Raw genomic sequence first — 26744 nt, 5'->3', positions numbered from 1 at the left:
ACCAAAGCCCTTGAATGAAAGCCAATCAGAGGTGTCAGTTCAGCTGCCAAGCCTATTAAAAAGTCTATAATGTATCTCTCCAGGTAGTAGAAAATGCTAATTGCCTGCTTCTACAATAAGCCTCTATTTTAATAATTTTTAACATTTAAAGGCAATGTTAATATATTCCGTTAGCTGCCCTGAAAACAGGAGTCTTGTGCCTGAGAGCCATCCATTTCCCCATTCATCCCTTGGCAGGGTTGAGCATCTGTGCCCCAAGCAGCTCTTGCTGCTGTCGTCCAGTTGTCCATGGGGTGTGTAATGTCCCCAACTGGATGCATCAGGAGTCAGTGGGGGGGCTTGGCAGGGTTGGGGAGCATTGCCGACTCGATGCTCTTCAGCCTTTGGCTGTGTCTGTGAGCATCTGACTGCACCAACACCATATGGAAGAGTCACAGCTCACAGTCCGAGCTGAAGGAACTGGGAGCCTAAATACTTTTCTGTGCTATGCCTTGAGTACAAAGTTGTTTTGTTTTTTTAATGTTACATAAAGCTGATTTCCTCATCTATATATTTATGTACTACCATGGGTCTGTGTTTTCTCCCTCTGAGGTTTCTGTTCCCCCTTCCTAAAACCACTGGCTAAGCAAATAGCTCAAAGGCAGGTGGTTGTGCTCAGCAGTTTTGGAGCGCTGACTTAAAAGTCTTACCTATGGAGCTGTTAACTGTGGAGCGTGGTTGTATGAGGCCTGACTGCACTGGGATTTCTTAAAATCTGGTTTACGATATTATGCTATCTCGTGAGTTATGAGGCTTTAAGATCTCATTAAGGATGAACTCTGCACCTCGCCGCAGCCCATAATGGCTTTTGTGTTGTTTCTCAGTCTGTGAATTGCTATGATGAAACTGCTGGCTCTGGTGTCCGCTGGATGGAGACTGCTCCAAAAAGTGACTGGGGGTTCAAAACTTGCATTTCCTGCCACTGCTGCACTCTGCTCTTCTCAGAGGGCAGTGGAAGCCACTAACTAGGGAATTTATCTGTTTTTCCTCTTTAGATACTGATATTTGAAAAACATCCATACTTTATTAGCATGCAGACTGAGTGCCACAGACCATTTCCATCTCAAGCAATGATTTTCAGACCTGTTTAGAGACAGAGTGAGTCTGGATAACTACCAAATTTAGAGACGTTGGACCTGTTTCCCATTGGGTTTACTTCCATTTGTTCACAAAAAGTGCAGAATCTACCCAGGAAAAATAGCACAGGTTTGAATGACTGCAGAGTGCCATGGTGAAGAGAATATGGCCCCACATTTCTCTATGCAAGACAAGTAGTTCACAAAATAGGAATTTGATGTGGTTCATGTTTTTGCTTTGCTAAGCCCAGGGGCCTTGTCATGTTGGTTTGGGAGATTGATGCTTTCTTTACAGCTCTCTACCTCCAGGAATATTGTGGTTTTGTAAGAAAAAAAAAAATGGTGAGAGAAAGGACTAAACTATGCAGCAGTTACTATTGCAGCTGTTGATCAGGGATGTATTAAGCGTGTTAGATATATTTTTTTTAATAGTAGGTAAAATAATGGTTGTTTTCCTCTAATCAGAAAGGTTTGTCTCTTCACTCAACCTCTAGCCTCTCAATCATGGTCTTTTTTTTCCCTTTTTTCCCCCACCCCTTTAAGTACAATCAACAGCAACAGACCAGGTCTACATCAGCTTGATATTTATAAAGTGGTCCAATCATAGCTTCACTTCTGGGTAGGAACAAATAAATTCATCAAGCAATTGATGCTTTTGCACTGCTGTTATGATAAATGTTGCCATCCATTATACCAGTATGCTCAGCCTGCAAGGAGCAGAACTAACTGAACGCTGCTGCCTGATAGGAATGACAACAAGACAATATGTGTTGCCTCTCTTTATGCTTTGTATTCGTAATCACAGCTCTCCAATTACACTAATTTTGTTTGTTTGGATTAGGCAATAGATTAAGAAATGCTTTTAGTTAACGCTGAAGCATAACACACATTAATATTTTGGCAAACATGGCATAATTCCCTGCGTTGGTCTGGAGTCAGCTGTGTGGTGAGCGTAGGCGTATTTACTTTCAAGTTCCACCAGGTCCATGCCGTTGGAGCGTGCTGGGGAGCAGCTACAAGCCTGGCTTGGACCTCATCTTATTGCAGCACCAAAAGAGACCCAAACGTCACCTACCAAGTGCAGGACAAGGACAGTGCATGTAGCGTTCGAGAACTACCTGCTTCCCCAGTTGGCTTTGGATTCATTTGGAAAAAATGGTACTGGTGCCAATACTGAAAGAGCTTGTTTGTTGTTGTGTTCTGAGGAGGTTGCGAGTGGTAGTTCTTAGGAGATTTTCTGCTGTTTCAGCTCCAGACTGGCAATAATAAGGTAGCGACTGGTTTTTATTTGATTTCTACATTGGACTCAGTCCTCTTTTTCCTTTATTCCTGTGTAGTGTTTATTGTAGTCCTTGTGTGATGTGATTACAAAGTGAAAGATTCATTAGAGAGGTGGAAACCAAGCTAGCAGATAGCACGCTGCAAAATGTAAAGCATATCTGACGGTATTTAAGACATCCTTTCTTTGATCTCAAGCTCTGAAGAAGGAGATGTGTTGTGTGAATTGAAGGAAATTAATTAATTCAACAGGGGGAGTTCTGTTTCCTCTTTAGAAATTAATAAAAAGCTGGCATCGTTTCAGAATTTGCCATTGTCCTCTAAAATATCTAGAAACAAGTGCACTGTACAGCTGCAAGCAGAAGCACGCAACATCTGCCTTTTTTTTGGTGCAGCCTTTATGTACCAATAAATGTTATAGCTCTGATTTATTTCTGATTCTGACTTTCTCAGGTACATCCGATGCATGTTTATTGGAATTTTAAAGTTCAACAAACATGTTATTAAACACTAGATGAATTCTACATCAGCCGTTTATATGGGGTTAAACTGTGCTTTAGGTACCTAGACGCATGCAGCAACTGAAGGCAGCACAGAGCCCTGTTTACAGTGCAGCACCACAAGAGCTTTATTTGCCATGTCCGTTGTCTTTCTTATCCCATTTGGTTGCCGCTCAGACGCAGTGATGGGGCAGCATTCGCTCTTTGTTTCAGTGGGAATGGAGAGAAGCCACGTCCAGCCCTCCTTTAACGGATGTTACTGGTGTGAATTTCAGGGCTGTCTGCAGGTAGCATTTGGGTCAAGCACTGGGCAGCTCTTGGCATTGTATCGAAACCAAACTTTCCTTTGGGTCTGTCTTACTACTTCTGCGAGGAGACTGAACACAGATAAGAATCTGGTCTGTGTAAACAGCTGTTGTTGTTCGTAAGGCCAGAAATCTCTGTGTGCGTGAGGAGACTGCTGGCATTGGGAGCTTCTGTAGCTGGTTCTCTCTGGGATCCGCCCGCTTTTCTGATCCACCCAGAATCAGTGGTGACTTGGAGAAAGCTCTATAGGAAAATGAGCTCAAGTTTTCAAACTGGAAGTGTGATCCCCTGCGTTTCACATATCACACGTTCATCAATTTATTGGGTGGACAACCCGGTTCGTTATTCTGCAGCGTGGGTCATAGGCACTGAAGCATAAACGGGAAAAAAACACAATATGCAACATCCTTATTAAACACAGAGCATGGTCTGCAAGCTGAAAGAAGGAAGACTGGACCCTGTAATCTACTCTGCAGAGAACAATTGTGCAAGGATTTATAAATGACATTTACAAATGATCAGAGGAATGCTGTGCTAATAACATCCAGACAAAAAAAAACTCACTGGAAGATAAGAAATGGGTTTCAGTCCTCATAGCAGTTCATTGTCTGCAGCAAAAGGATTTTCTTTTTAGCATTTCCTCCAAGTATTCATCTGCTCCCTTATCAAGAACTCGAGCTTTAATCTGGTGGATTTTTGAGTTTCCAAAAGTGCTTTTTTTTTGTGCTTGCAAGTTGAAGGCTGGTTATGGGCATCATTTACTCTGTTATCCTGCCGGCTACTTCTTTATCTGCTATAACACACGTAATGAATGCAATTATGTCAGGATAAAGCAAGTGTCTGATTTACAGCCTCTGCTAAAGAAACAATACAAGAGTCCTGGTGCTGCTCCAGGCTCAACATCTGCCTTCTGGATGGTGTAGGCACACTGCTTTCCTTAGATTGCACTCATGGAAGCAAGCAGGAGAAAGTCTTGACTGATTTTTCAGATTAGAAAAACCCACCTTATACTTCTGTGGGCTTCTGTATGAATGGAAAGTGCTGGGATTTTGTAATCAGAGCCAGTATGGAGAGAATTTTCTGATTCCTGGCAATCCCAGATGTTGCAATTACGGGTTTGCAGGCTCACAAACAAAACAAGAACTTCTATGCAAATTCCACATCCTCCTTAGTTTCCTCTCTCTCCAAACACAATCAAGGAAGAAGCTTTGATAAGCACTGAATGCTGAAATTAAATTCAAAATTACTTTGTCTACTCTGTCTAAAAGTCGGATTTATTTTTCCTAGAAGTGTCAAGTACCTTTTCAATGATTTTTTTTTGATTGAATTACATTCTGCTGTCCGATATTGTGGATTCCTGTATTTTCAGCTGTTTCAGGAGACAAAGAACATATTCACAAGTCCTTGGCACCCTTTGCTACCACACTTCTTATTTTGTGCAATGTTCAGTCTGCTACTTATCTAACTGTTAATTAACCACAAGGTTGTCACGTGTAATAAAAAGAAACGTTAGTCTGATTTTGAAGAGAAATCCCTTTTTTTTTTTTTTTTGAGTGAATTGTTTGTGGAGCCAGTGAGGGACAGCACACTGGTTCTCCAGCAAGCTGCCTTGCCATGACCTTCTAGAGGGATGTTGCTTCCCAGACTGCTGCACCAAATGACCAAGCCCTTTTTTTCTTCCTAACTTCTTCAGAAATACTTGAAATAGGGTTGAACACTGAAGCTGTTTGACTGGAGATGAAAACCTTGCTACAAATAGAGGCAGAAATGACGGTGGTACAGTGTACCTGCCGCGGAAGGACTCCATAAAGCTTTCTTGAATGAGGCACCAAGGAATATCACAGGGACTCTGCATTTCCAGAGGAGCTATTTTAAGTCATGCTGGAAGAAGCAAGTGGGATTTTTGTACTTCATTTTCCATCTTGCATGACTTGTTGTAAAGAAGCACATCTTAAATACAGATAATTGGGTGAAGAAGGAAGAAAACAGTGTCTCCTTAAATACACGTAATTGCTGTCACATCTAGGTACTTCTGAGACAGGTAACAAGCTTTGTTCTTAAATTGCTACGCAGCTGTGGTTTGCGCTTGCCCTGAGAGTCCTGTTTTACATTTCCCTTCCATAACTTTCAGTAGCAACACAAAACAGGCCGCTAAGCTGAATCTCCAGGCACGGCCGCCGTGTTTGGATGCCTCAGTTTTCAGCTGCTTGTTGCAAGACAGCACATCCTTGGCGCAGATGTGCCGCAGCACGCCCTCAGTGAGCTGCAGGAGCTCTGTGCCTTCCGCATGTCATGCCTTGCGGTGTCTCCATTGGGGGGCAGCAGGTCAGGACCCCGAATTAGGAGGTCTCGTTTGAAAACCTCCGTCTTCCCTGAGCCCCTTAGCCCAGCATGCAGAACTGGGGAGGACAATGTTCTGTAGGGCGTTTCCTTCTGCAGCTTTGGCCCTTGGTGAGGGACCGACTTAACTGAGGTTTTGCTACCTTGCCTTGCTTGCTTCCACCTTTGAACACAAAATCCCTATTTTACAAGGAGGAAACTATGACTTATGCAGTAGAAGAGTGAAGACCAGATCTTTAGCTAAGGTAAACATTTACCTAATATTATCAGTGAATGGGGACTGATGCACCACATCCTCACCTGAGGTTTTGGGTGGATTTTTCTATTCAATGTGTAACAGCTTTAAGCTGACTGTACGGTGAATTATGGCAGTACCTCTTACATCAGCTAAAGGGATTTATTCTTCACCCAGCACTCTGCTCTGGCCATTGTTGGCAGTGCATTTAGACAGCTTCACAGGGAGGAACCAAACAAAGGAAACAACCTTCTAAATGCAGGGAACCAAGGAAGCATACTGCGGCTAGTTGTGAGCTGTTCTGCAACGGGAGTCAGGCAGGTAAAGAAAAAGCTGTTTTGAATTTCAGACTGATTATAAATGACAAGTTATCAGGGAGCATAAAGAAGGAGCTACTGTACATTTCATAACACCGATACCCTTTGTTAGACTACAGACAAAAGTAGGCTTTGACTTGAGACTACAGGAGAATACAAGATGAGAGTCTATAAAGATGGAACATATTGATCTTCCCTTTATCTTTTCAAAGCATTACTCTTTTGTCAAGGTTTCCTATTTTTGTATAACATGATGTCCCTATCTTCTAATATTTTGAGCGTTGCAGTGCACTTTTTTTTTTTTAAGGGAAATGGTCGATTTATATTCTCCATAGTTACATTTTTTCTAAATATTTCTGAATAATGAAACACATGAACAAACAAAAAAGTCATTTCCCAAATGAGTTGATAAAAATGGGTCAGTTCCCGGCCTGGCAAGAAAGCGCACAGCTTCATGTCCCTCAGTAAAGATGTATTGATTTATACGAACTGAGTGAACTGAGCATCTTTCTCACTAAGTCCCACATCAGAGTGGGTTATTTTGGAGTGTGCTGGTTCCTATTAAATTTAAAAAGGGAAAACTTTAGTAGGGAAATTGGAGGTATAAAAATAATTGATTTGTTGTTGTTGAACAAGTGGAAACACTGGTGAAGATAAATATCCAGACTCCAAATTAATTGTTTAGGCTTTTCACCTGAAGTGAAAAGAAATTGAAATTTTTTTTTAGCGTCAGAATTGGGTGAACTCCATATCCAGCTGTCATTCAAAAATATAAAACCAGGAGTGGAAAGACGTGAAAATTTTGAAACAAGGTACTTTAACCCGTGTAAAGTTTATTTAAAAAAGAAGAAAAAAAAAAAAAAGAAAAAAATACAAATGCAGTAGGTGCTTTTGGCCCAGGTTGGGGTGTCTAAATTACATTTTTCAATGAATGAAATCAGCTCCTAGGTTAGCCAGCCCCTTGCCCCCATGTTTCTTTAGCACAGGCTGCTGTTGAGTCATTGCTCTGTTCTGACAACATATGAGCACACCACTGGTGAACTTCCAGGAAATAAGGGTTGACTAATACTTTCTAATAAAATATAGTGGCATAATACTATAAAACGCAGACAACCATTATTCTAAGTGCAAACCTTAAGAAAAACTTAGTTTGTTTTCAGTGAGGAAATGATTGAATCTGCCCCAAATCAGGTAAGCAATCCACAGCTGCTATTAATCAAAGGAGAATTAAGTTTCCCTTGACTTTCTTGACTTCAAACATAAAACAAGAATAATCTGAAAGATGAAGGGAATTCTGCAATCTAACATTCAAATGCATCACACTCTGTAAATTCACCAAATTGCTTTTCAGGATGCTGTAGATCTCCAGCACACCAAGAACCCTTTTGCAGAGGCAGGTAGCCTAGCTAGAGTACAGCTCTGTTAGCCGGGGGAGATTGAACAGAAATGAACAATAACAACAACAAAATAAATAATAAAAACAAAACAAAACAACATCAACCAAAATAAAAAAGTACAACGACAAAAAACAAACTGCCAAGCACACAAATGTTAAATGAGTCCTTGGTCTTTACAAGTCTGGCTTCCCCAAATGAAAAGTTATTGGAATTGAAACTATTCAAAGTGTCACAGGTGTGACCATAGGGCACGTTCATCTGAAGACTAAGGAGATTTATTGGAACTGCAAGATGTTAGGTTTGGAGTCCTGAACATACACACAGACAGACACCACTTCCCCCCCACACACACCATTTCTTCCTTTCTGATTGTTAATCTTTTCCTTCAAGTTGGTTCAGAAAGTTTATATTTCTCATCTAATCGTGTAAGAAGCTTCATGAAAGTAAGAATAAATTGAGTGCCACAGTCTTTTTTGGCTGAAAAAAAATCGCAGCTTTTAAAGGAACCTAATAACTATATTTCTTCTTTCTTTTCAACAAGGAAGAGTTGGGGCTTTGCATCTTCACAATAGTTCTTATTTCTAAGAGCAATAGGAAATTTAAAGAACCCCAGGGTTGCCTGAAGTCACGCAATGTGGTTTTGTTCTATTTTTGACTTTGGAAAATGGGAATTTGCCCTCAAATCTAGTAAATCTGAGATCAGTGTTTTGTAATTTTTGCATTGGTTCTTGCAGCCGGTTTTACTGTTGGTTGCCTGGAATTTCAGTGCTGCTTTAGAACGCCAACTGCTACTGTCTTTGTTATTTTGATGGTCCATTCTAGATGGTGGTAGAGTTACTGTAACGGTGCTTCTGTTTATGCCAATTCTATTCCCAACCTGTGCTATCAGAAGAACACAGCAGGACAAAAATTCTTATTTTGTCTTGCCTCCAGCATGATCCTCCTTTCAACTTTTCTTTACAACTGTGTGAAAAGGAAATAGATTCCTTTGGTTGTCTTGCTTGAAAGGCTGGAGCACCTTGACATTTTGGTACGATGATATGGGAAGTTCACGGTGTTGAGAGATCGTCTTTCTCCCACGGGTGTCAGCAGAGGAATGCTTAAGCTGTGTTCTGAGCTGTTGGAAACTGCTGTATCTCCACTTACAACTGCAGGATCAGGCCACGGTGTGAAAACCAATGCAAGAGGCATTTTAAAAAGACATGAACATTGGGATTTATTTGTGAATATCAATATTAATATTAAATTAAGTAAAAATGAAAAAGGGAAGAAATTAGTTTGAAAGAGCAATAGAACTGCAAGAAACAAACAAAACATTAGTTTTTAATTGGGTTGTGCATTTTCTAATTCCCTTTTCTAATCCAGTATAAGCAGCTGGCTTGTGACAATATATTCCCAAAAGAATATGCAATTTTCCTCTCACATACCAAATTGCATCCATCATGGCAGTGTTTAGTGCCTTGTTGGCTATCAGATATAGATTTTAACTCCTGAAAACAAATGGGTCTTTCTTTCCTCTTCTCTGCACCCTAGAAACCCCAAATTCCCATTAAGGTAAGAATTTTTATAGTGCTGAATTGTCTATTACAGGATTTACTGTGATTTAGAAGAGTTGATAAAAAGACATTCAGATACTTCTGTTGCCATTTTAAGACAGTATCAGATTTTCTGCAGTGTACCCCTACTTGGACAGAGAGAGATATCAAAGGACAAAAAGTAGATAAAAGTTACTCTTTCTGGTTGTAACTCACTGCACGTTAAGGCTGACTTACGCTACGGCAATGGGACTTGAACACTTTTTTTGGTAAGGAGACTTCCCAAGGTGGAACCCTGCCTTTGGGTGTCGTTCAGTAGCACTGCTAGTTGTCAGGCTGGGATTTAATGCCAGTATGGCGTTGTACCTCAGGCTTTGTTTCAATGGTGCACTGCTCTCCATGGGTTAGGATACATTGGTAGAAGCAGATGGCGTATTAAGAGCATGCTGCCTTTTCTTCTGACCCAAAGGTGATGTTGCAAGAGTTGCAAAGCAGTAAGGACTTATAGGTGGAGCTAAGGCTCTTTACAATCTATTTGTCTATCTATCTGTTGGTTTGTTTTTGTGAGTGCTGGAATCAACCAAGACCTCCTCTCTCAAACAAGCTGCCTGTGATAGTGGGTAAATGAGATGACTTCTTCTTGTAAAAATCTCAAAGGAAATACATAGGGAGACAAAACAAAACACCCAAAGCCTTGTTTCCAAGTCTTTGCAGTAATAAGATAAAACCAAATAAAATGGCACAAGTTAAATGTCATCCAGCAAGTGTTTTTTTTCTCTGCTCTACATGCCTGTCTTCTCTCTGCTCGCAAAGCTGTGAAGCTTTTGCGGACCACATTTGTAGGACCTGACTTTCATCTTCAATAGCCAGGGGCCATGTATGCATCAATGGATGCTGCTCAGTCTGTTGGCCAGAGGACCGGGCACTTCCTAATTGGCAACTGGCGACACAACAGCCCAGTTGTGCCCGCAGGAATGAGAGTCTGTTACTGCTCCAAGTTGAGTACTTTTAGACTGCTGTAATCTCTGGAAGTCCATGGTTCAGTTACTCGCATCAGTCCTGAAAACCCTGATGTGAACACGCTCTGCACAGGTGCTCTTGTCAGCCGCATGTAAAAAATGATCTTTCTTTTTAGTTGTCCTCTGTGCTGCAAGTCCAGCACCTGTGTGAGTTAGGAGCAAGGTGATGGAAGGCGTTGCTCAGAACTATTGTGCATACCACAGGAACTGTGCTTCATTTGAGATGACTTTGGGATTTGTTTGCCTTCATATCATCCTCGTAGTTGCCTGCAGCATGCTTTGGAAAGCTAGATGGGTGTAAAAGAGCATAGGCTCACTGATTCTTCTACAGGTTTTCACTGAAATGAAGGTTTTACCTGGGGAAAGTCAGACTCAGTACTGCTTGTTCAGTTTTCATATTTAAATTTACACTGATGCTGTGCACAATTAGCGGCAATTACATGAATTTACATTTTCAAGGCAGAGGGTTTTCTCAGTGCTAAATCTGGTCTTTATATCCAGCTCTTTCAATTGCATTAGTATTGCAGTATTACATGGCAGTGTTCACTTACCTAATTTTAGAGTGGGCTATTTTAAGAGTAATCTGATGTATTCATTTATGTCATACAGAGGGAATGTTATAAAGATGCGCTATTCTTATCGCTGCTGCCCATTATTATTTATCTTGTCTGTGCGTTGTGTGTCAGATGGGAGCATCTCGCTGTCCCAGTTGAGGTCAGGGTGCCGTACTAGATAAACTCTCCATTCGAGCACTGAGAACAAAACTGTTTGGGCAGGTGCCACGGGGGAAAAAGGGGATTCTTAGATACAGGCTGAAGAATTAATCAACAGAATGATAGTAGTCAGTAGTTGTGCCTGTGACTAGTTAAAGCTGTTCTGTGAATGTTACTTCTGGCTCCTACTACGAGATTAATTTACAAGTTTGCACTTTAAATCTTTTAATCTCAGTTCCAACCCCCCTTTGTGTTTGAAATGATACCTTTGTAGTTGGTATGCCCATTCTGAGGGTTTCCTAAATATTATTTCCTCGACCCAAACCTGCAGAACAGTTGCCTGAGCAGGCAATTAACTTTGTTTACCTCCAATTAGCCGTGTAACAATGATAATTATGTTTGTGTTGGGTTCTGGACCTTTAAGAAGATACATTACTTGAGGGCCTGATTTCATAGGGTAGTGAATGTTATCACCCCTGGAAATACTTCATTCTTCCCTTGCCATTTTGTCACTTTTTTTGGCTCTCATGTGGAAGCAATCCATGCCAAACCCTCTGCGGCCTTTCTTTGCTCTAGGAAAGAAGTTCCCAATCCATGTGCTGACCACAGAAGTTCTTAAGACCTCAGAGGAAAACAGCCTCAGCTATTTTAGCTACAGACACATCCAAAGAATTTGAGGGTTTTACTCTCTTGCTTTAGTCCTTTGTTTTCTGTCCAATCAGCCCTAGGTTCTGTTGGTAGATTCATTAGATCCCTCTCTATCAACCTGCCCGCTTCTACCTTCTTCTTCCCCTAATCCAATTCATGCTATGGTACAAGCAGTAATGCTTGCTCAGTGCAACGGTGTCCCTGTTAAGCAGCAGCTGAACGCCCTATATTTTAGGCTGATGTAGGTCAATGCCAAGCTCCATAAAGGCATGTCCTCCCAGGGGGTGGTGTGCCTGAGGGGTGGAAGGGAATAACCAGCACCAACCAAAGCTTTGCTCAGCGCTGGGCAGCCTCCGCACTGCTTGCTGAGCTTTGGTTTATGTAAATCAAAAGCAGCTCAATGGACAGAAAGGGATTTAATGTCGTGAAATTTTTTGAACTGATACATCATACCCTACGTATCCAATTGCATGATAATAATAAATAGCATAAAGGAAACTACAGACTTGATCCTTTCTGTTTCGTGTTTCCTTTATACAGGTGGAATGTGATCTGTTCTTCATGGCTGGTGTTAATGTCTGTATTTGGGAATATCAAACCACAGACACAAAATATCTCCCTGCATTTAGTATAAAAAGCAGCAAGTGTTCTGTGTCTACAGTTATATATCACAACGCAGTGAGTAAAGACCCGTGCAGTCTGAAATGCTTGGCCAGAGGTTTTGAGGCTGCAGCTTCACTGTAGAGAAACTATAAGTTCCTACAGTTACTGTAGGGTTTTGGTGAGAAATACAATTCCCTTAAAATAAGTAAATATATAAATAAATTAAGCTCTTCAACCTCATAGCTCAGAGCAAGATTAATTAAGAGGAAAAAGTGCTTGATATATCTGCTCTCCATAGGATTAATGAATAATAGAGAATTTTTTCCCAGCATCTACAGCTAAAAGGGTTCTGAGTATCTGTGCACATCACGCCTACGTGTCTCTGTCTACTTCCAGCTCCCCTGACCGTGTTGCCCTTTTGATGCCTGTAACAAATCTGTTGGTTTTCCATGTTTTCCCGGGTTTGGACTTCTATTTTTTTTGAACTGTGTATGGGCTCTGAATGAGTTGAGATAAAGATTAATAAAAGCAGTGTCTGCCACTTCCTTTATGGCAAGCTGTCCCTAATTTTCAGATGGAGAAACTGAAAACTAGAGAAGTTGTGTGGTCTAGAACAGGAAACAGCTTAATAATTATTTAAGCATTTTCATAGGCCAATAGAGTCTTAAATGTTCTTTTCCTACTGATGGATCATTTCAAATGTGTTTAAAAACAAAACAACAACAAAAAACCTCGTCAATGTGTTAAATGAGACTTTGTCCTTTACTGGAATATTTGGAAATTTAATTCAAGTATATGAGTTTGGTTTTTATCATCGTACATCCATCTGTTAAGGCTTCTCACTAGCATATTTTACAGGATGGAATGTTACCATAAATCAGCTTTTATCTTTTTTTTTTTTTTTTAGGGTGATATTTTTTAAAAATAAATTGAAGACTTTAATGCTAGAAGTGGTTTGGTTTCTATTTAAATATTCTGAAAGTCTCTTATAAAGGCAGATACAAACTGCACTAAATGTTCCTTATTACTCACACATGCACTGTCCCTGTGAAAAACATCATACATCAGAGGCAGCAGTGATTCTTCAGATATGCCCGTGACAAGCCACTGTATAGCTAGTCTTTCCTAAAAATGTCAATGTCAACTTTATTTGCCAAAACATGTTTTCTTCTTTCAAGCTGCCAGTTGTTGTTTCAAAACAAATGGAATCTAAAAATCTCATTATTTTTATTGTTTAAAGCCAGCACTGGGTGCAGCTCTGGGGGTCAGGAGGTAACAATACTAATTTACCCTTGTGCTTCTGCACTTAGAATATTTAATCTCTTATGACTTTGACATGATGACTGGCTGTGTTTCTTAATTTTGTTGTGAAGATTTTGCTGGAGGGCCATGCACGTCTTAATAATGTGCATGAAGTCACAGACAAATAAGTAAATGAATATTGTATGAGGCTCTTTTCCTACAAGTGGATCAGCCTGGCAAATACTTGCAGAAGTCCACAAGCCTGTATACTTCATTGCAGAACTAGAACTGTGATGATGATGGCCAAAGATGAACTTAAAAAATATTTCTAACTCTTCTAAGCCAGTGATAATGCTCGGCTTTCTCATGAGCTCTCAGCTGGATCAGACAGGGAGCAATGTCGTTCCAGCTGTGTGTGTGCTCCTGTCTGGGGTCTGCTGGCTATTTTAGTGCCAATGGAGAACATCCAACAGTGCAACAGGAGAGCTGTTACCTGAGAAAGCCTTTCTTTTTGACGGTACTTTTAGTAAATAGACTCCTACCTAAAAGGACGGCTATATTAAAAACATGCCTTTATATATAACTTGATCTGGGCAGTATTTTCGCCTAAGATAATATTTGATGGAATACTGATAGCAGAGCTGACTGCAAATTCTGTTACCATAAGGCTGACTGAGTAACAGTAAGGATGGAAATGAGACAAATGGATTCCAAGGGGGAACCACAGATGAAAGTCCATATCTGTCAACTGACACATAGACCCAAAGATCGATCTGTTTCTGGGATTAGGAGCCCCGTTGATGCATCATTGTTATAAAACAATACTAGCAAACAGCAGTGTCTGCTTCAAAGGCTGTACAGAGTATGAGGCTAGAGATGGTGACTGCGGCAGAAGAGGGAACAAAGGGAACCATTGGAGAATATTGGCCACCACGAAAAGCAGAAGTCTCAGTATGCAAACAATGCACTCTTTAGGAAGGTTTTTGTAAGTTTTCTGGCAAAAGGAGTAAGTAAAGATGGATTTCAAGGAGTATAATGAGGTAATTACTGTATCTGTAATAACTGGATATTTAATTACATTTATACATCTATTACACATTTATATTCTTTACTAGAGCTCTCATAAATTTAGAAGCTGTCCTTGAGAACTTCTCAGACTCATTTCTAGCACGTGAGTCGCTCACTGTCTTTGTTTTATCATACGTCTGAAATTCCTTACAGGAAGTGACGATGGTTACCAAAACCATCGCTCTGCAACCTGCCATCCCCGGGCAGCAGCTGCTGGGCAGCTCCGCATCGCCTTCCCTTTCTGAGGCACAGACTCACTGGGCCTTTCTGCCATTTGGGGGCGAAAGGGTCCTGAGGCAATTTTTTCTGTTGCATGGAGTAAATCTAAGACCATGCAAATAATCCTTGATTATGGTGAATGGTGATAATCCGCCCTTAGTAAACAAGCACCTATTCTGAAATTACGGTAAGGGATAATAGAAAGTGGATATAAGACTTTGCAGTTGGACTTCACAAAAGTAGGAGCTGAACTCATTCTTATTAAAATCAGTGAGAACTGTAATGTTTACAAGTCAGAGCTTTGTGAAATGTAAGCATGTGGGTTGAATATTTTAGTCTGGACAGTTATTTCTATTCTGTTTTTACAATGGCAGGTTTATTGTTTTTTTTTTTTTTAGTGCATGTTTAGATAATTGTTGGGTTTTATCTGCCTGTTATTCACTACAGCGTGGTCATCAGCACAATATCACAAACATGAAAGCAGCAGATCTGCCTGCAATTGTGCTGGGCGTAAATGCTCTCTGCAGAGTCAACCTGCAGTTTTAGTACTACATGAGGAATATATGGGTATTGCATTTTCTTATCACAGCGACAGGCACTAGATCACAGCGTAGTCTGCACGTTTGAAGAACTGCCTCATGTACAAGTGGGAATTGCTGCAGTTTTAGAAGGAAGCATCCAAAAATTCCATTTCAGGAACTTCTGTGTAACCGTAATTCGTTAAGTGAAATAGCAATGAGGCTAATACTGCCAAAATATACATATACACACATAATTTCTGAAATAAATGCCCAAATTTTAAGGCATCTCATTGGATTTCAAGCCATCTTCAAGATGAATTAATATCCAGCACCTCCAGCCTAATCCTGTGCATACTTAGTCCCTGCATTGTGCATAATGCTTTGAGTGGGTCTGCTGGTTATGAATGAAAGTCTTTGCACGCTGTAATTGGGACCCCAGTAATAAAAGCTTATGGCATCAGGTCTGTAATTAGTGTAGTAGAAAGGTCATTTTTACTAAAGTAAACACATTCATCTTGCTTGAAACCATAGCACCAGCACATTGTGTTGTCATTCTGTTCTAAGTAAAGTAGACATTGATTATATTCAGGGCTGTTCAGTCGTCATACACCTTTACTTTCTGAGCCAGCACTAAATGTTCCCAGCGTAGTATCACCACACAGAAATCCCTTATGGCTTTTAGGCTTCCAGTCTTTTCAATGCAGTGAGATGGATCCCAGGTTGGGGATTCCTTTCTTTGCCTTAACCTGGACGCAGCACTTTTATGCTAGTAATAATAAGCATTTGGTCAAACGTGAACATGCTCCAAAGCCTCTGCATCAATATGGGCAGAGTGGTAGCTTGCAGTCTTAGGGACCTGGCAGTGTCTTGTAGCAAGAGGAATTGTTTGGCTTTTGGCCTTCTCATGCCACTACAGCAGCTTGTTATCTTTTCCAATGCTGCAACAGAAAAGGTAATAGTCCAGTTGCAAACATGTCAAATGTAAGACAGTTGAGGCTGCCTTATTTATTTCTCTCCAAACTCGCTAGCTAATTGTTCACAAAAAGATTATGAAATCCTTGTTCAAATCTTATTTCAGAATCTGTTGTAAATATGATAAGGAGGCTGCATAAATACTAGATTGCAATTATTCAATGTGTTGCAATGCCCCTTCACATCAGGATGAGGGTTTCAGTTCTGTATGTCTGAGTAATTTAACAGATCTTAGACTGTTGATATATTCAATGCTGTTTTCTTCTAGATAAATACTACTAAAAACATAAAATACATAAAATATTAGTCTATATTAAAACTCTAGATGGGTGGCTAGTAAAGTCAGTTGGGATTTCATTAGGAAAATGGTACGTGATGCATGAATAACTGCAGCTGGAATCTGCAGTTGCCGATCATCACTGGCATAATATTTTGCCTGTTTTTTTTGTTTGTTTTTGTTTAATTTTAGAGCTAGCATTCAAGTATTTTAAGCTTCAAAGTATCCCTTCTACATATTATTCATTCTTGCAAAAGTTTCATGTCATGCAGTAGGAATGATCAGAAAGAAACTTCTCTTTAGATATGTTAAATTAGTCTTGCTGTGTCCTTTTGGAGAAGTGATTGGGAATGATTTAATGATTATAAACTTAAAAAAATATATATTATTTTCAACATAAACTTTTTAAATTTCAAAAACTTCTAAGCAACTATTCAATCACTTTCTCTTCTTCTTGTTTTCCCCCAGGAGTAAAATTTTACTTATTTCATCAGCAAGCTGTTTCCTTTATCACCTTCCGGAGATTCTAAAACTGAATTTCAATGGAAAACACCTCATAAAAAACCTGAAATTCTATAACTTGATTATCTGAGTATGTACCCACCATACCTGGAACTGTACAACAGAAGAGGCATAGTAATTCCAGGGTTCTGCTATCTGTATGGTACTTTGTGAGAGAATCTGACATGGTGGTTTTTTACTACTTTTTCTGCCCACTTTTAGGGGAAAAATTGATCTTGGAAAGTGTCTAGATGATGATTATCTTGGTCATATCCAGTTGCTGCACAAACTACAGTTTTTACTAGCTGGTAAAATAAATATAATAATCTAGTTCTCCTGTACTGGTTGAGGTTTAGGTCTTCCCTAGCTCTAAATGAACTAGGGGTCACACTGACCTGGAGTCTGTTGCCATGACTGGTTCTCTGATGGGCTCTATAGATAAGACTATGGTGGCAAGCTGGATGCTTTACTAAAGATTCTTTTCAAAATCTTTTAGTTCATTGCTGTTTGAAGTGAAATTTACTGTCTCTGACCACAGTAGCTAAGCACAGCGGGACTGTAAATGCAAAAGCAACTGAAGTTTTCCTTTGTATCAACATCTTCACGCCAAGTTGACATGTTCTGCAGTAACCAAGAATCAACAGATGCACTTATCATTTTTTAAAATATGCTGTTGTTATCATTTATTATTAGTCTTAGCTACTTGACAGTTCAATAGCAGCTCAAGGGTGTCCCAAGGCAATAAGCCATCTTTACTTCATTACGGGAGGTGCATCTGACAGACAGCTATTTTAGAATGTTGACTGGGTTCGTGGTTTTTTTTTCATTTGGTTGGTTAGTTTTTAGAGTTTTTCCCTCTGGCTACTTAACATCATCTTCATCTTCAGCCATCTGTTCCTCATCCAGGTGCTTATTTTGACTGAGGACAGTGATAGCAGAGAGACAGCAGTGACTGTGATCAGGTACAGACTGTCATTGGAGTACACAATATCTTGATGTTTCTTTCTAGCAGCTTCCTATTCATCTTGGTTGATATGAGTGAAAACATGAGCCCTATGGAGACGAATAGGAGTAAAAATCAATGAGAGAGAGTAATAGCCTACTGGAGAGAGAGCTGGATTTGCAATTTGGAATGGGATCCCGGCTTTGCCTCTGGCTTGTTCCATTGATTTGGGGCAAAGTTACCACTGCCTTTCCGTGTTCCCCATTTGTAAGATGGGTCAGCACTCAGAGCTGATTGGTATGTTTTCAACAAGAGCATTTTCATTGAAATCCAAATGTTGCATATATTGATTTTGATCTAGTTTTCTTCTGGCAGTACAGACCTTTCTGAGTGAGGAGAAATTGGAACCTGATCCTTTTGGGCAGGAAACAGTGGTTTCAGTTGAATGCTTTTTCTGTGAAAATATTTCAAAGCTTTTTGGGTTTGTTCCAATGCAAAAATAAAATATGTTTTCTGACCTTGACAGTTTTCCAAAAACACTTCTACCATCCTTCAGTCATCTCTAATAGTATGTCATTTGTAAATTGTTCTGAGATCTTTGAGTGAACAGTGATCTATAAGAACTATTATTTGAATGATGTGAGGTAAGGTTGCAGTCATATAAGTATATTCTGATGTTCTTCTCCACATGCTGTACAGTCAGTTTAAGCTGACCATTTAAGAACATGTGCTTAGTGAAAGGGAGTAACTGTCATACCTAAAAACTTGTAGTGATGTGGAAGAAAACATCAAAACTGGTAAAGGCTTGGCGGTAGCAGATGGTGGTTTTCAGCTCTTGGGATAAACTACGTGCTGGTGTGTCTGAATCCGGACTGGGCAGCTTGTGAACTTGGAGTTTGTAATGGAAACACTAATGTAACAGATTCTTAACCATATCAAGACCAGCAGGTGTTGCTATAATATATTAAATGCAGTGGAGACATCTAATAAGCTGCACTTGAGCATTAGTTCAATATGTTTTCTTAAATCAAAATGGTATTTTACTAGGAAAATATAATGCTATGACAGACTTCCCATAAGAATACTAATAAAATAATCAAAACACTGGAAAATTGCAGGTTCAGGGCTGCTTCTGCTGAGCTGACTGAGAGTTTTAGTACTGCTTTAGTGAGAGAGCAGCTGACCCTGCCTTTAGGTATTGAGACTTCAGTGTGTTTAAGAGTAAAGTACTGTCGAAAGTAACCAATCCTATAGAGTTTTCTACAGACACATACTTCTTAGTGAGAAATGATGCTGCAGAAAGGTGGGGCATCTTTTGCCCCAGATTAGATTATGATGAAGCTCTAGTCTAAGTTTGTTCTGCTGCTGTTGATCTTTCCAAAGTGCAGGGTTCAAGAGTAACCCTAAAAGACTAGGGGGAGAATTTCTCCAAGGCAGAAACACAATAGGTCTCGCATATCTCCTCAGACTGCACCCTCAGCGCCTTCCGGAGGCTGTACAACTGGATGGTCAGAAGTAGGGCACTGGTGGAGAGTCTACAGTGCAGGAAATCCTGAGCATGCCTTTCCAGGATAGAGTAAATTCAGTGAGGCTTCTAAGTTTTACTGGGTTTTGAGCTTGGCAGCTCCTGAAATCAAGAAGGAGAGATGAAAGGGAGGAAAAAACCAAAACAACCCCCAAAACCCCACCACCACCAAAAACAAACAGAACTAGGATTACATTATGGTGTGCAACCTTCTAAGAGGGATGTTATACAGGGAGGAACGCTCTGTGGGAATGAATGTAGAAGCTGCCAGCTTGAAAGGGCTCAACTGCCTTGTGTCCATGAGTGGCTAGCGTATTGATCTCGGTAGCTCTTCGGCAGCTGCTGGCTGTGTAACGGGAAGGGCCTGGGCTGCTTGTCTCCACTTGGAGATGCTTGGCAAGAACTTCTCCTGCATGTGGAAGAGGTCCCAGCCATCTCACTCCCAGGCAGGAGCACCAGCCAACGCTGCTGCTCGCGGTGCGTGAGCAGCTCTCCCAGTAGCTGGGAGCACGTGAACTTGTCTCGGTTCACCTCCAGCGGTGAGGCGGGGGCATCGTGTCCCCGCAGGGTTTGCAGCAGAGCCAAGGAGGGTCTCTTCACCCCATCCTTTTCCAGGAGCTGCCCGCAGCAGGGCTTGGCCGCGCTCTGGGTGGGCGAAGACGAGAAAATGGCCACGGGTGGCCTCCGTGGGCGAAAAGCCCGCAGCGGGCCCGGCTCCCTCGCTGGGGGGGGGGGGGGGAAGCAAGTCGGGGGGGGGTAGCCGGGGGGGTTGCAGCCCCGGCACGGCGGCTCCGCCGTGTGCATGTAGATGAGCTGCCCGGAGCACGTCACTGCGCACCGGCGCTCTGCGTTTGGGGCGGCGGAGAGCGAGGGCGGGCGAGCGGGAGCCGCTGCCACCGCCTCCGGAGGAGGAGGAGGAGGAGGAGGAGGAGGAGGAAGAAGAGGCGGCGGCTCGGCAGGCAGCAGCCGCTCGGCTCCGCGGCCCCCCGATGCCGCCCAGCCCGCAGCGGCGCGGCCCCCGCGGGGCGAAGGCGGCGGGCGCCGGCGGGCGGGGAGCGGCGCCGTGGTGCTGAAGGACAGCTCCGCACCGCTCCGCTCCGCACCGCCCCGCACCGCCCCGCACCGCTCCGCACCGCTCCGCGCCCCGGCCGCGCCCGGGCGCCGGGTGGCCGCGCCTTGATGTGCCCCCCGCCGCCCCCGCGGCTCCCATGGCGGTGGCACGGAAAATCAAAACTTTGTTGACGGTGAACATCTTGGTCTTCGTGGGCATCATCCTCTTCTCCGTCTACTGCAGGATCCAGGATCGCTCCCAGGAGCTGGTGCAGATCGTCCGGAGCGCGGAGCGCCGGGCCAGGAGTCGCGGGGCCAAGGCGGGCAGCCTGGCGGACAGGGAGGCCATCCTGCAGCGCCTGGACCACCTGGAGGAGGTGGTCTACAACCAGCTCAATGGTACGCGGGGTCCCGCCGTGTCCCTGGGGAACGCGCCCCGAGCACCCGCCGGCAGGGGAGGGAAGCCCGGTGTCCGTGGCTAAAGGCAAAGGGAAAAGGGGTAACGGCGGGGTTGTGATGGAGGGATGCGTGGAGGCTCCCCCAAACTCTCGGTCCAAAGTCAGCACTTTTTAGACAGATACAAAGTTAAGGAGGCTACAGAGTTCGTGGGTTTAAAGGCTGGTGGGAGTCCCCACAAACTGTGTAGCAGGTTTTATGTTTTACCCAAATATATTAACTCTGCATGGGTAGGTGTTTGTATCGCAAGTACGCTGTTAGTTTATAGCTGGAAGTTACATACTTTGTCTCTGAATTACTTTAAAAATGCTCTACTAAGTTCTTACGCTGTGTACTTTCAATGGTCTATTTAAGTATAGCACCCATATGTTTCTTTAATGACTTTGCCATTTAAATTTGATATTATCTTTGGCGAGGAGGGGAAGCATCCACCACTTATTTTTATTACATGCAGTTTTAATTCACTAGCCTTGAAAAATCTTGGTGGGTAAGCAAAGAGCCCTTCCACGGTAGTTAGAACAGGCTAAGCCATGCAAGTTGCTGTTGGACAAATAACATTTCATATAGAAACTAATTCTTCAAAACAAGTCTATTTTTATTTCCATAGATTCATAAAGTTCTAAATGCAGAACATCAAAGAAATAAGTATGTGATTAAATACATCAGTGCTTTGGACAAGAAGAAGCCGAAGGAGTAAACTTTTACAAGAGATTTTAATATAAATGTAACATTTAGTGTCTAGTACCAAATAAAACTTGCGGTGTAAATATATTTAAGTATACCAAATGTGCTTCTAGGCTGCTTGTGAAAATCTTACTCGTAACATTGATTTAACAAAGGCTACTGCAGTCTTGGAATGCAGACAAATAGGAGGGTTAGTATAAAGTATATTTCCTATTACTACTTTCTGAATGACCGTGTAAATCCAAGTAGGTTAGACTGTTATGGTAATATGCAGTCTGAGCCAGCGAGTGTTACAGAGCGGGCATCCCCTTACGTGCTTCCATATGCACACGCGTGTGTATATAAAGAGAGGAAGGACAGGAATGTGGAGTGTGCATGTTTGTCACAAAAATAAGTATCCATAAATTGGAGGGAAAGTGTCACCAGCTGTGTTTCCTAATGATAATTTGGAGAAGTTCTGAAGAATGTAGGATTTAAGAGGGAAATCCTCCTCCCAAATTCAACGTAGCAATAGAGTTCCCAGACTAAATTAGCTCAGTCCCCAGGCTATATCTATCATAGCTCAACTGAATGATTGCATTTTTTTTTCTTTCCCCGAATTGGTTTGTTCCTGGTGGTGTTCGTAAGTGAGACTTTGGGTAGGATTTTACTAGCTCTGGGTTCATCTCAGCTTAGCATCCCCTGGAGAATCAGCAGGAGTCCTTAATGTCCTAGGCAGGCACCATTGCACATAATGACTGTGACTTCCCAGTAAACAGGAAGTTCTCCTGAAAGTATGTCTCTGTTTCGGTGGCTTTTTTCATCTTTAATCTGGTTTGTTGGGTATGGAAATTCACAGTGCAGTTACTTTAATTAAAATGTTATGTTGCTCTGTTGCTCCTTCAGGTCATAATAAACACTGAAGGCAGTTTCTTTCTCTTGAAAGCTCTTATAAGGGGAAAGTACAGAAAGTTTTTTGAGCTGAGCTGTTCAAATTTCCTATCCATTTCACTTCAACCTCTCTCTGACACGTTTGTTTGTTTTTATTATACTGCAGTACGTTAATGCAGATAAATTATTTGGTCATCACTGTGAAAATATAGTTTTGCCAGTTTCTTCTTTTAATTTTTTTTTTAAATTTTTTTTTTCTTGTGGCAACAGCCCACCCCCAAATTCCTAAAAAATTAGTAGCTAATCCACTTAAGTCATCAGAGTTGCATCACTGTAAGGGAAATCAGGATCAAGCATCTGTGTTTGGGTTTACCTCACTGGTGTTCCTTTTTTAATATCATGACTCATTGCTTAATGGGCATGATGCTGCTCTGGCAGCATTGGGATTCAAGGGAGCCTGTCTGTGACAGTGCTTTACCGTGTCTTACAGAACTGGTATTGCACAAGCAGTCTGCTTCAGAGCTGTGCAGTTCCGTCCTAGTGTCGCGCAAGGTTCCTCAGATAATATCCTGTAGAGTTCTTCATCACAAGGTTAGAGAGCCATTTGATGCCTTCTTGGATGTTACTTCTTAATGAGGTGGGTCAAAGTCACTTTTACAGGGAGAAAGAGATATGGGTAGACAGATTTTGTTCATAAGAAATATGAATTCCTTGCATATGCCGAACTCATACAAGCACCAGCAGTTTGAGCCCAGCCCAATGTTATTGTTACAATAGCTCTGTCCCGTTTGCAGTTCCAGTTTTCTGCTCTCAGTTCTTCCTAGTTTAAGCTCTTCGGATTTAGATCCAACTATTAAGTACCCAGTATTTTTGGTAATAAAGTCTTAGTGTTCTTTTATTTAATTTTTCTCTTCTATTTGAATAATTCCTGAACTGGTAAGACCTTACCTGGACTTTTTCCAGGGACTCTGTTGAAGATCCAGAAAAACACTTCTGTGAGAGACCAGCCCTGCAGCTGCAGAAATACCGAATTTCGTTTTTATCACTCTTGTTTTCTTGGAATCAAAGAAACATTATTTGAAAGCACATTTTCTGCAAGGAAAAACAAACACATGCAGTAACATTGGAAGTGTATCAGGAGGCAACCTAAAACTGATCACTAGAGAACTCATTAACTTTTCAGCCTGAATAAACTGAATAAAAATGGCGCATACAATGCTGGTGGAGGTGTGTGTAGAACACAGAGGACCATATGTGAAAGGCAGTAGAAAACTGGTCCTTGCAATTATCTTTGGCAAAACAAGAATTTTTAGAATGGAGTGAATGAGAATTGCCGTGAATCCCTGCAGAGTCACGCAGACATACACCCAAACAATAGTTTTCACTTGGCTTGTGCTTTGGTTTTCTATCAAGTTAGAAAAATCATATTTTGAAAGCTTTCTTTATGCTCAGCTGCTGCTGTTTTGGCAGAAGTAAATGTCTGGAGCATGCAAAGGGAAAGGAAAGCAGTTAAATGCATCTGGAATTTCCTTGGTGAAACTTTACATAATCTGTTAGTGTTTGGCTTCGGGTATCACATTTATTTTGAAAAAATGAGTTATTCTAGCTATAGTTCTTCAATCTATATCTCTTTTCATTTTTGCTATGTTATTTCTACTAATGAGTATCATTTATTGTCAGTCAACAGAGAGCTAAAGCCAGATGGACTTAGTAATGATTCTTGGAATGGCATGACACCTTGGTATTTTGTTCCTTTGACTTTGTTTTTTCCATGGGGAAAAAAATCAAAAAGGTTTAATTGGCTGTTGTTTATTTTTCCCCTGATTAGTTATGCATCTGAGTCTGTTGCTAATGATTTACCATAGAGGATAAAGAATTTTTGATGCCTCGACTACATCATAACCTTTCATGCCAAAAGCAATTGAAGGGTCAGACTACAATTTCACTGTAATTGCCTTTTTCCCTTTTCACTGTCTCTTTCCAGTAATACACAACAATCAATACCGCATGTAATTAGATTTAATTCAATCTGCAAAGATTAAGAGAGTTTTCATCTTCTCATTACGTATGCTCACATCATGTCTTCCTACCCTCGTCTTCTACATTAGACCTCTTTAACCTGTTCTGTTGCAGATGTGGAGGGGTAAGTTTGGAGAATTCCCTCAAATATGACAGATTATCATTCTCTACACATCATAATTTGATTTTGCTCTCTTTGGAAAGATTAAATACAACAGCAATTTCCAGTTTGATAAAGGGGTTTTATACTGCATATGCATTTCATTGAGGGGGCTGAGAAAAAAAAAAGTGGACAATTCACATAATTGCAGCATACAGGCTTAAAATGATGGAAATAGCAGGTCCTAGGTGCAGAGGACTGATTCATGCAGACTATGACTCCTGATTTTTAGAGTGTACTGAAAGCAAAGTGATTGCATTTAAAATTCAGCCTGGCAATCTGCATACTTAAAAGGTACAGTAGTATTTTTAAAAAGACAGTTTATTCTTCATAGGCTGGAGTCTGGTTGAAAATGTTTCCAAATTTCCATATTGAAAGTAAGGGTTGGGAAGAGGCTGCAAATGAATTATGTGAATGTCCACATCAGATTTGTCAAAAAGAAGCTTTTACAGCTGGCAACTTTCAGCTAAAGAGCAATTCCTTTGCAGAAAAGAGGCAAAGCTGTGTGTGCATGGGGGAAGATTAAGTGCGACTGCCAGCCTTGCATTAATGAAAGGGCACCTTTTCTTACCCACACACAGGTTCTCATGTTATAAGTATTTAATTTGATTATGATCCAATGCTAATGTGCATCTGACAAAATTAGCACATAGTTATTCCTACAAAGCAGCAACTTATTTATGGGGATTCTCAGCCATGTACTCTCCTTGCACTGGTGAGAGACTTCTTCATATGGTTTCCTTTTCCTTTTCCTTTTCCTTTTCTATGCAACATTGGGCCCAGCAAAGACAGGAATAAAGAATATCTATCACAGCTCTTTTTATTATTATTTTAAGTTAGGCTGTAGTTTGTCTGTTTACCACACAGCACAGAACAAGTGTTCTCGCTTGTTCTGGGTCAGTTACTCAGGGCGAGGTAACCGAGCATTGCTACAGGCCTGACCTTCTATATTGAAAAGTGATGGTCAAGGCCAAAACACTAATTTCAATTTCACATTGGCTTTAGCTGTGTTAGTCTTGATTTATGTAGCTGAGGGAACTCATAATCAGTGATTTCAGGAAGGCCAAGAATTTCTTGCCCAAAATAAGGTAAGAAAATATCACGATTTGCAGTTTGGGTAGCCCCTATGAAAATAAAATGTAACGTTAAAAACAGTATTAGTCTGTTTAGGCACATAAAGGAAGAAAATGTCTAAAGGTTTGGTAGAAAGAAGATGTAAATTTCTTTTGTTAAATGGGCAAAATTGCATTCAACTCTTCAAAATATAGACAAATATAAAAAATGTATCTCCAGTCCAGCAGCACATGAGTGATTGTAAGTCTCTCCCTGTACTCTGTTTTGTGTACTGGCAACTATTTCTTATGTAACGTTTCTGCTTTTTGCTATTTTATTTGGGAAGAAAGCTTATTTTGTCAGAAAAATCATGTGGTAATTTTATCATTGATTCATTTATTTATGTAGAACTTGAATCATTTCTGCTATATAGGATAAAAGCAATGTTTACAGGGGTGGAAGGAAAATCTTTGGCTGATGTGGTGGTTGTGTTGCCTTATGGAAGATATTCCAGTTCAGTTTATTTCAATTTCTGGAGCTGGAAAAGCAAATATGGGGCTGTCACCCAGTGCAGTGCTGCAGTGTGCTTGTGGCACACGCTTAACCAACAGACAAGTTTAGAGAATTAGAAAAACTGGCTTTAACTTTTATAATGGGAGGTGGAGTTGTTTTTGTTTGTTATTTGTTTTCTTAAAATAAGTAAATGCTGGTAGCAGCTAAACCAAGAGCATCATTTAAAAATGCAGTTCCAGGCACTGAGCGTATGGCTGTTCTCCAAGGAAATAATAAGATTTATGAAAGGAAGGAAAAGAAATGAGTCATGTTTAACAAATCTTCCTTTTATTAATGCCCCTCTCTAACCTTACTAATGGGTACTCAGTCTCTCGTTCTTTCTCAGTATTCTTGGCATACTTTTTTTTATTGTTATTATTTGTGGGGTTTCACTTGCTAGTAATTTCCATTACTTATTTTAAACTAACAAACCAAAAGGGAAAAAAGAAACAAAGAAAAGAGAGCCTGTGATGTTCTGGATAACAGGAAGGAAGGAAGACAATGACAGCAGAGCAGCTTCCAACCTTGCTGTAGTCCTATTGATCAAAACTGTCCTCTGAAATAAGAGAATTTCAGCTTCTGAGAATGAAAACCAGACAGAGATCCTCCCACTGACCACAAGTCAT

At 41.0% G+C, this 26744-nt stretch overlaps 1 protein-coding gene across 12 annotated transcripts in view; it reads left to right on the top strand.

Moving 5' to 3' along the window:
• The window catches only part of GALNT9 (polypeptide N-acetylgalactosaminyltransferase 9), a 586151-nt gene that overhangs the window by 424311 nt on the left and 135096 nt on the right, over positions 1-26744 (top strand). Inside the window, exon 11 of one of the 12 annotated variants that reach the window (XM_066979045.1) lies at positions 20569-20723. The exons of 9 other annotated variants lie outside the window; for them this stretch is intronic. Coding sequence is in view for 2 of the 3 variants with exons in the window: in XM_066979047.1 (XP_066835148.1) it covers positions 20483-20723 (241 nt within the window). In the remaining variant the exon portion in view is untranslated. Of the gene's footprint in view, positions 1-20249; positions 20724-26744 lie in introns of those variants that run through there. 2 more of the 12 variants (XM_066979047.1, XM_013173466.3) reach the window with 2 other exon arrangements.

The sequence above is a fragment of the Anser cygnoides genome, chromosome 17, assembly GCF_040182565.1.
Source record: "Anser cygnoides isolate HZ-2024a breed goose chromosome 17, Taihu_goose_T2T_genome, whole genome shotgun sequence".
NCBI classification, from domain to species: domain Eukaryota; kingdom Metazoa; phylum Chordata; class Aves; order Anseriformes; family Anatidae; genus Anser; species Anser cygnoides.
This window is presented reverse-complemented; position numbering and strand designations above follow the sequence as displayed.